Genomic DNA, 10,925 nt, shown 5'->3' on the forward strand with positions numbered 1-10,925 from the left:
AAAATTTTTTTTTTGACGACTCAACTCGTCGTTGGCAGTGAACGGTTGGATTCTGTTTGACGACTCAACTCGTTGTTGGCAGTGAACGTGTTAACACATTCACTGCCAGCTGTTTTTTTTTTACTGTAGGTAGGTTCTGCCAGAGGGTTTTTTTGAGGATTCTGGCTTATCTTTCAAGACCCGAGGATTCTTTTCTGCTAAGATTTTGTGAACACACAATATCTCAAAAGAACTAATATAATGTGTGCTTTCTCTGTCTAAAAGAGTTAGTTTGTAGAGTTAGTAGTTATGTAAGCATTAGCAGTTGAATACAGCATGGTTTCAGCGTCTGAAAAATTATTCAGAGATAAACGGCTTTTTGTGAAATTCGATAGAACAGTCACTTTAACCATTCATTTTTGGCATCAGTAAGACGTCAGACATCTAAACAATAGTTTTGAACAGTAATTTCCTCCATAACAGCAGGAAACCCCCCTCTGCTTCCAACTCCTCCCTCCGTGGGCGTTCTCCTCCGCCCTCCTTGGCTCTGCAGCGGGTCTGTGACAAACGAGTTGCTGCTCCCTGGCTGCTGCCTGGCAGTCTGGATGGGGCTCGCTGGATGGGTTTCGCTCGTTTCTTGGCGGTCCGGTTGAGAGCTCTGATGAAGCTCTTGCGATTCTGGGCTTATTTATGGTGCGTGTTTCAAAGTGTGCATCCAGGTTATTCTTGGAACCCCCCACCGTTGCCACCGCTGTGCGTCAGCGCGAAAGTGAAAGCGTTTTCGCCATCCATTTTACAGTATGAAAACGGCTTCCTCGCGCTTTTCCCTCCAGTTTTGGCTCGCCTCTTCTACTCTGGAGAGACATGTCGCCACTCAGTGGGTCGGTAAAATAGATTATACACATTCAATACCTCCAATACTGGTATGGGAGACGTAAAAGGGTTAGATCAACGTCCCACCGTCAAAAAAAAAAATCAATTTTTTTGACGTAAAAACACGTCATTGGCAGTGAACCGTTGGATTTTGTTTGACGTAAAAACACGTCATTGGCAGTGAACGTGTTAAGCTATCGTCATCATCACATCAGACAGGCTGTGTAAAGCAGCCACTTCCGATTCTGAAAGGCTTAATTTCATTCAGATAACAAGGGACCCGTTTGAAAATGTTTGTCACTTATGCCATATGTTTCTCAAAAAACATGACATCCATTTACACCCGCTTACTGCGAGCTAGCATGACATGGCTGGCTGGTGCCATGGTAGCCTACCTACCTTCCTCCAGTCCACCTGTTTGTCTGGCAGGCACAGCGACAAGTTCTTTTGTTTAGCCTACGACAACGTTACGTGCTAATTTGCATATCAATATGCGCTAATTAAGTAACTACTAACGACTCTGACTGCTCAATGCTCACCTCAGTTTCATTGATCATGAGTGGGGAGAACGATTGTGTGGACTGTGGAGGACCACTTCGCTGCTGTACTGTGTGTGTGACCTGTGTGAAGTGATCTGGGATTAGGCAGATAGATGGAGGAGGGAGCGCCTGCGCAGCTGCGGTTCTAGAAACTTTTCGGGTGGGCTGAACCCCCCTAAATTTTTGTCTCAGCCCACCCTAAGAACATAGAGGGGGGGGGGGGGACACGCACACAGCGCATTGAGTGTAGTCAGAAACTGCTACTAATGACCACCATGGATTTGGAGAGGGATAAAAAAAAAAAAAAAAAAAAGTTTTTTTTTTCCTCTATTTTTTTGGGTGGGCTAAAGCCCACCCAAAAACGGCCTAGAACCGCCCCTGGTGGTTGCCCATTCAAGACAAACTGAGTGATCGGACCGACACATCAGAGCCAAGCGGTTCCTCGAATGGCCACCCATAGACCCCCATGTTGCTGATGATAACTGATGTATTGTTAAATAAGACACATAATCACATGATATGGTTCCCCTTAAAATCAATACACTAAGTTACTTTTTATTGAAATTATTCCAGTTAAAGTTGGGTTTTTCTCTAACGTTAATATAGGCTACTATAGCTCCCGGTATACACAGCTTCACACCAGTCATCACTGGCTGCGAGGAGTTACTTTGCGCCTCAACGCTCGCTAAACGTACACATGATGTTGTTTTGCTGTGCCACATGACACCACCCTCATAGCAGGACTGTACAGTGCTACATATACTGTACTGTATGTATACAGTGCGTTTTACAGCCTGACAGGGTGCGTTTGTTTTACAGCCTGACAGGGTGCGTTTGTTTTACAGCCTGACAGGGTGCGTTTGTTTTACAGCCTGACAGGGTGCGTTTGTTTTACAGCCTGACAGGGTGCGTTTGTTTTCAGATTTCAGATTTCTTTTATTCACACACACTTGAAAAAATATACAACTTGAAAAATGAAGGAAACCAGAGTGTGCAAAAGGGAACCCCGAGGAAGCTTTCTGAGCTTTTGGTGGGGACCCACAAGAAACATCAATTATGACATTAAATAAACAATTATCATACAATACAGAACAGACAAAACAAACAAAACAAAATAGGACAGGGTACTGGCCTAATACCCCCACAACGTATAATACAAGACATAGGACAGACAAGACAATTCCCAGTCAATTTCAATTCAGATATGTGGCTAATAGTTGATTCTTCAATATTTTTTTAAAAGAGGAGACAGAGTGTGACATTTTAATAGTTTCATCGAGCTCGTTCCAGATCTGCGGGCCCCTACACGCAACACTAAGATTAGTGCAATGCAGTTTCCTGGTTTTACCACGAATAAGATGTTTCGTCCTAGTGTCGTGTGCGTGCAGAGGCACACAGATTGGAACGAGCTCACGTAGGCGGCGGTTTAAATTGTATGTAACCTGATACATCAAACAGGCGTTCTGGAAGTAATTATATTCAGTAAGGCGTAGGAGATTATAATGATAAAATAAAGGAGCAGTTGGTGAATTGAAATCAGCCCATGATAGTGCTCTGATTATTTTTCTCTGAAGTGTCTGAAGCTGTTTCAAATGTGTGGGGTAAGTGTTGCACCATACTGAAGCGTCTGAAGCGGTTTTAAATGTGTGGGGTAAGTGTTGCACCATATGACATTGCAATAATTCAAGTGAGGCTCAAAGAGTGTTTTATATAAAGTCAGAAGGGCAGAAAGAGGAAGAAAATGTCGTAGTTTAAAGAATAGACCAACATATTTGCTCAGTTTTTTACATAAAGCATCTATGTGGCTCTTGAAATTTAAAAGCTCGTCTATAATGACCCCCAGGAATTTAGTGCAGCTGACTTTTTCGATGGCCCGACCTTTGATTTGGGGCCGGACAAGTTCAGCTTTGTTATCATTTTTCTTTGAGCGGAATAAGATATAGTTTGTTTTGGTAATGTTAAGAGAAAGTTTGTTACAGATGAACCAGGTGGCAACTTTTGATAGCTCTTCATTTAGGATTTGGTCTAGCTCTAGTTTTACAGCCTGACAGGGTGCATTTGTTTTACAGCCTGACAGGGTGCGTTTGTTTTACAGCCTGACAGGGTGCGTTTGTTTTACAGCCTGACAGGGTGCATTTGTTTTACAGCCTGACAGGGTGCGTTTGTTTTACAGCCTGACAGGGTGCGTTTGTTTTACAGCCTGACAGGGTGCGTTTGTTTACCAGCCTGACAGGGTGCGTTTGTTTTACAGCCTGACAGGGTGCGTTTGTTTTACAGCCTGACAGGGTGCGTTTGTTTAACAGCCTGACAGGGTGCGTTTGTTTAACAGCCTGACAGGGTGCGTTTGTTTACCAGCCTGACAGGGTGCGTTTGTTTTACAGCCTGACAGGGTGCGTTTGTTTTACAGCCTGACAGGGTGCGTTTGTTTTACAGCCTGACAGGGTGCGTTTGTTTTACAGCCTGACAGGGTGCGTTTGTTTTACAGCCTGACAGGGTGTGTTTGTTTTACACCCTGACAGGGTGCGTTTGTTTTACAGCCTAACAGGGTGCATTTGTTTTACAGCCTGACAGGGTGCGTTTGTTTTACAGCCTGACAGGGTGCGTTTGTTTTACAGCCTGACAGGGTGCGTTTGTTTTACAGCCTGACAGGGTGTGTTTGTTCTACACCCTGACAGGGTGCTTTGTTTTACAGCCTAACAGGGTGCATTTGTTTTACAGAAAAAAAAGAAGAAGGTCCGCAAAGTGCCAGCAGAGGTGATTAAGGAGCGCCGCCCCAGCACCGCCCCGCCCGGTAAAACACACACACACACACACAGACACACAGTTTTGGGGCACGGTGGCGTAGTGGTAGTGGTAGTGGTCGCCTCACAGCAAGAAGGTCCTGGGTTCAATTCCCACCTGAGACGCTCTGAGGGTGTGTCCCCATTCCCATGTCCTCAGTGCCTACGGCCCAGGTGGGGTCATCAAAAAGGGCCTTTCTGTGTGGAGTTTGCATGTTATCCCCGTGCTCTCCTGGGGTTTCCTCCAGATAGGAACCCCCCCACTAAATAAACATGCAAAAAAAAGAAAAAAAAAAGTTTGGGAACCACTGCTCTATGGTACACGCCCATATCCGACCACGCCCAAAACTGACCATGCCAGGAGCCACAGTTCCAGCTTCAGTAACGTTAGTAACGGTCTGTTTAATCACCCCCCCCACTCACCCAGCCAGTCTGAATGGCTGCAGATAGAGATCGTAAAGCTGGACCCGGAGGCTCCGCTCTGCGTGGTGAGGCATGTCTCTCTCTGCGTTGATTTACGATGTCTCTATGGTGTCAGAGGGCACTCCCTGCTCACTGAGCGGCACTGAGTTTTTTTTTTTTTAATCAAATTTGTATTACTGTTTTTATGTATGAGCCGATAAAGGCTTTAACATGAAATATCAATATCGGCCTGATATGATACTTCTGCCGATATCATCCAAGCCTGTTTAAGTAGGATGAATCCTTCAGTTTTGTTTGAGAGAAAATGTTACATACGGTAAATAAGAAATATGGCATGTTTTACATAACCTAAGTTGAAGTAGTTTGTAGGGGGGTGGAGGGAAACAAATAGTACAACAAATAAAGTCACTTTGTCACCTTTCCTTGAAAAGGAACAACTGCTTACATCATACTGTCATGTGACTGTCAAACTAAAACAGTATTTCCTGTCAAATATACTATCTTTGGCTGAACTGTTGATCTTATCAATTAGCATAAAGCACACACTTATTTCAAAATTAAAACATTGAATGAACGTGCATATAATTATTATACGGCACTTTATTATTATTAGAAGGCACAGCGGTTGATCTTGAGAAACGCTCGTACGATCAACTTCAAACCTGGAGAGTGCGCTGCCGGGAACCCGACAGAGTGCAGAGCTGAATTTCGTGCAACTCGGCATAGCGCCAGCTACTCAGTACACCAAAAGTGGGTTATCTCAAGAACCGTTCTTTTCCGATCGACTTCAAACTTGGCGGGTGCGCTGCTGGGAACCCGACAGAGTATAGTGCCAAATTTTGTGCAAAAACCCTGATTGAGACGCATATTCCGACGCATGTCCAAAGAATGCTCCTGAAACCCGAATAATATCGGCATTTCCCACGTCTTAAAGGAACAGCTCACCCTAAAATCCAAATGACATATTTGTCTTCTTACTGCTATTTATCCATCTACATTGTTTTGTGTTAGTTGTCCGGGTTTTGGAGATATCGGCCCTGGTGATGTCTGCCTTCTCTCCAATACAATGGAACTGGATGGCACTCGGCTTGTGGTGCTCAAAATGGCAAAAACATACATTAGAAAAACTCAACAGCAATGTCTCTTTCCAGAAATAATGGCAGAGTTACTCAAGATAATCCACAGACCTAGTTATGAGCAGCTTCATGTAGGATCTATTTCCTTTCAACTACTCCCACAGCTGCTAGCTAGCTGTTTCATGTAGGAACTAGCTAGCAGCTAGTGGGCGTAGTTCAGTCTAAAGAAATGAAAGACATGAAACTGCTCACAACAAGGTTTGTAGATTATCTTTAGTAACCCAGGTCATGATTTCTGGAAAGAGACATTGCTGTTGAGTTTTTCAAATGTATGTTTTTGTTGCTTTGAGCACCACAAGCCGAGTGCCATCCAGTTCCATTGTATTGGAGAAAAGGCAGACATCTCTAGGGGCGATATCGCCAAAACTCAGGCAACTAACACAAAACAATGTAGATGTATTTAGCACTACAGGTGAGAGGGAAAATATGTATTTTGGATTTTAGGGTGAGCTGTCCCTTTAAATCGGAAATTGCTCAATTCGGAAAAATGCCAAATTGGGGAAATCCAGCCGGGATATGATGTTTACATGACCCTTTTACATGATCAAATTCAGAACATTGTCATTTTGGAAATAATAGTGGGATATGAGTGTGCATGTAAACAAACTCAGTGAGACAGACATAACACAATTACAGTGAGTTATATGTGTGGAGCTGCAGGCGCTGTTGTTGGCCAGTGTCCATCCAGCCACAGCAGACACACATCACAGGTGAAATATGAGCCTTCCTGTGGGGGCAGCAGAGTGACAGGAAACAGCCATGAGAAATAGAATATAAATAAGCAGAGAGCAAGTAGGGGTTAGATAAACACAGAAAGTGAGTTCAACACTAGATCATGCTGAGTGGAAACGTATGGATGAAAGATGTCTGGACGACATTAAGATGGTGAACAACACACAGCACTAGAACCTACAGGGACAAAAAAAGAATGTGAAACATGTGCCATGATAAGTGGAAATTATATAGTATTATATAGAAAGTATATATATATATATGTAAGGGTTAATGCACGACGAGGTGTCCATTATCACTTTTTAACCGGTTGCTTCCGCGAAGTGCCGGTTGACACCTCGAAGTGCATTAACCCGCTTATACCATGGTCACTTGCCAACAAAACAAGACCATTCATTTATATTTGCATGTGTTTTGCAATCAAAATTTAGTTTTTATAACCTTGGAGATGATTTAAGGACCGCAGAGAAAATAGTCCCCTCGCTCAGACCGCAACATGGGACATGATGCACACGTGTTCAGAGGGCAGTTTTGTTACAGTCGGGATTCTGCCTGAAATTCTGCCTGAAGACTGCAGGGCGCAGCTCGCCCCCGCTCTAAATTGTAAATAGGAGTTATTTTTGATAAACTGAGCACACAGGGGTGATTTAAATACTTACTTTGACAGACTCATTTTTTTCTCAACTTACAAAAGTGTCATATTAATGCTTAACGGGGGTATAGAGCTCAAACAGCAATCTTGATAACACTGTTGAAACTATGGCGCATTGATATGAATGGTGAACAGACCATTTGGCTAAACGACTTTACCAACTGTACATTATCACTTTTTAATGGACACCCTGCAGCCAATCAGAATCGAGTATTCACCCAGACCATGGTGTATATATATACCGGTATATATATATATATATATATATATATATATATATATATATATACAGTATATATACACACACACAAATATCTGTACTTTCTATTCTACTCCTTAGATTTGCAAAACAGGCTAGTTACTTTAGCTTTATTGCACGAATCAGTACTTCTACTTTTACCAGTATTAATAATAAATAAACAAATAAACAAACTTTTCCCATCTCTGCCCAACAATCCCAGATTACAGGCTGTCAGTGGGCCCTAAAAATGTAGTCTTAACTACGAATTGGCTGAAATGACTCAGACTCACCTGAAATTAATGTATTATGAATATATGATACAATTTACATAATGTTTGCTGATGAAAGTAACCTGACACTGCCGGATGCTTTGTTTTCACATGACCATCTGGAAATGGGACGCTCGAGAAACCATTTCAAAGGGCAGGCACTTTCAAAAAATACCTGGCAGGTGATTGGATGAAGCATCCGTCTATCACGCCTTGCTTGCTCTTCGCTGGCGTCACACCTAAAGCCCGCCTGTGGCTGCCTCATGGAGAGCCAAAGTCACGCCCACTTCCAGATTAAGCATAAGAACCAAGGGATTTCATCCGCCATTTTATTTTCCATAGCCATTTCGTAAAATCCTCATAAAAATAGATTTACTTGGTCCAACCAAGCGATTCAGCTATATTTAGAATCAGGAGAGACTATAACATTTAACTCGGACCAAAACTTTGAAAAACATCAGATTTTTTTTTTTTTATCCGCTATTATTTTTTTATTTTTTTACTTCATATAATTGCATAGTACCGGACCTGTGGTTCTGTACTGTCTGTACTGACGCTGTGTCCCTGCTCTGTCTTCCAGCAGAGGCATGCACCGGTCTGCCCACCGTGTCTGTGACCCAGCGGCTTCCCTTCCCGGCCTTCCCTCTGCGGACATCGCTGCCCCCCCTGCCCCCCGCCGTCGCCCCGGCTCCCCCCCAGCCCGCGGCGCCCCCCGCGGCCTACCACTCGGACTCTGCCGAGTCTCTGGACGAGATCCCCGTGCCTCAGGCCCGGCTGGGCTCCTCCGCAGACGCCTCGGTCTCCTCGAACAGGCCCTACCCCCCACCCTCGCCTCAGCCCAGGACCTCCTCCCACAGGCCCTTCCCCCCGCCCTCGTCTCAGACCAGGACCTCCTCCCACAGGCCCTTCGCCCCGCCCTCGCCTCAGACCAGGACCTCCTCCCACAGGCCCTTCGCCCCGTCCTCGCCTCAGACCAGGACCTCCTCCCACAGGCCCTTCGCCCCGTCCTCGCCTCAGACCAGGACCTCCTCCCACAGGCCCTTCGCCCCGCCCTCGCCTCAGACCAGGACCTCCTCCCACAGGCCCTTCGCCCCGCCCTCGCCTCAGACCAGGACCTCCTCCCACAGGCCCTTCGCCCCGCCCTCGCCTCAGCCCAGGTCTAAGAGGAAAGCTTCATCCCGGGGGGCCAAGACCATCCCGGAGCTCAGGTTCGAAATGGCCTCCTCCCGGCCCCCCGCCGTGTTCGTTAGCCGGGCCAGCGGCGAGCCGGCCGAGCCCCGGGAGGGCAGCCTGGGCAGCAGGCAGCTGGCCGGGACGTCCCGCTCTGGCTCCTGGATGTCCCAGGCCTCTGGAGCCTGGGAGCGGTAGCCCAAGCTTCTGGAACACTCTTGACTCTTCTAATGTTAGCTGTTTCTTCTCACTCTTTCTCTTTCTATGACCACGGACCCTTTTCACGGTAGCTGTTTTTGTGTGTCAAAGCAGGGTAAACGCAGGTGTAACCACTAGCGTTAACTCATTGAGTGCCAGCCACTTTTGGAGAACGGACGCTCCCAGTGCCAGAGTTTCAGAGCGTTTTCAGTGATTTCTCGAGGCCCACAGAATATTGTGTGATATTACTATGTAAACACCGAACACGCACAAAGAACGATGAGACTCTATTGTATCATCAGCAAAAAAAAGTTTATTGATATCATTTTCCGTTCTTTAGTTATCAGCCGGAGAAGATAGGTTGTTTTCAGCAAAAACAGACATTTCAAATTAGAAGCTGAGATATTCAGCCTTTTGTGAAATGAAGCATTTCAAGCACATTCACTGACTCTGAAGCTAATATTTTCTGATGTAGTGACGTGGTGTAGTTGTGTGGTGCCCTGCGTGCCCCACCCCCCTCCCCCCCTCCTCAGCTGCAAACTCCTCCCCACACTAACACACAGCCTCACGCACCCAGCGTCTCCGTTTTTGTGCGCCGGCTCCCAGCGCGACACTGAAAAGCCAAACCGGACTGCTGAGAATGGTTTGGCCCTTCGGCGTCAGGTGCTGCTTTTCTGGCGGCTAATCGTGTGGAGAAACTATGCAACAGAGACAGAGGGGCTCAGTTGTGGGCGCGAATTGACTGCTGTTCGCAGCTAACGTTAACTCCAGCCAGAGCAATCTATATGGCTCTGGCTGCAGCATGCATCGGTTTCTCTTTCATCACGGGGCTTTTTCCTGCTGTTTTCCTGACCTTTCTCTAATCTGGAGAGCACTGTCGCCACCTAATGAGTCCGTAAAATAGGTTATACACCTTCAATAGCTACAATATTTGTACAGGAGATGCATGAGGCTTTGATCCACGTCCCACCGTCAAAAAACGCATTTGACGCCGATCGACGTCATTGGCACTCAATGAGTTAATGACGGTTCCGTTCCATTTAGGTGTTTCAGTGCTGGGGCCCTCATTAATGTTATTGGTTACACCTGCGTTTGCTCTTGTTTTGACGAACAAAATGGCTGCTGTGAAAAAGGGTCTATGTATGCTCTGTGTAGCGTTGCACAACAATCTTTATTTTACACACACTTTTTGTATCTTTACAGTTATTTATTGATATATTGATATTGACTTGACTTTATATTTAACATTGAATGCCAAAGGTGAAAATCCTGTGTACAATCCTCCAAAATGAAGGACGATTTTACATTTCTACCGTTGATTGTCGGAACTTTGATGTTGACACTTTGTTACCAAACTTTACCTGTAAACCTTAACTTTGTACCACCATTGAATGAATGGAAGTCCCACTCGTCCGCACGTGTTGTTGTGTTTTTTTTGGTCGTCGGTCGTGTGTCTCTGGGGGATTTCAGGGTGCCAGTCTGCTGAGGTCAGCAGGGCGTGGGGGATTTCAGGGTGCCAGTCTGCTGAGGTCAGCAGGGCGTGGAAGCTTCTCTACCATCCACACCTCCCAGTCAGCCCGTGGGACCCGGCCCATCCCTGTTTCTCTTGAGCTCAGACGCAGACTTGGGAGTTTGGGTCTTTCCCCAGCAGGCAGCTCTGGTGCACCTCGTTGGCCTCCATGGTAACCCAGAGCCAGCGGGACGGAGCGCTTCGTTACGGCCGGTTCACACACACGCCTACGCCTATGCCTACGCCTATGCCTACGCATATAGGCATTGCTTCATGCACGCCTGGCGCCTATTTTCGTTCACACAGGATGCCACGCTCTGCGCTACGCTGAACACATGAGCAGCGGTTTTTTTTACACTTTTCAGATCTGATTTATAGCATGGGTGAGTCCTCTTTTTTATTGTAATGTGCAAGTGAGGATGT

General features: G+C 45.8%; 1 protein-coding gene across 1 annotated transcript in view; it reads left to right on the forward strand.

Annotated features, from left to right (window-relative positions):
* Positions 1-9,535, forward strand: part of zdhhc1 (zDHHC palmitoyltransferase 1) — a 25,079-nt gene extending 15,544 nt beyond the window's left edge. The window contains exons 10-11 of the mRNA XM_083653179.1: positions 4,110-4,182; positions 8,205-9,535. Of these exons, the coding sequence (XP_083509305.1) occupies positions 4,110-4,182; positions 8,205-8,992 (861 nt within the window). The 3' untranslated portion in view covers positions 8,993-9,535. The remainder of the gene's footprint in view (positions 1-4,109; positions 4,183-8,204) is intronic.
* Positions 9,536-10,925: the final 1,390 nt, after the last annotated feature.

The sequence above is a fragment of the Poromitra crassiceps genome (genome assembly GCF_964638095.1).
Source record: "Poromitra crassiceps genome assembly, chromosome: 16".
In the NCBI taxonomy this organism is placed as follows: domain Eukaryota; kingdom Metazoa; phylum Chordata; class Actinopteri; order Beryciformes; family Melamphaidae; genus Poromitra; species Poromitra crassiceps.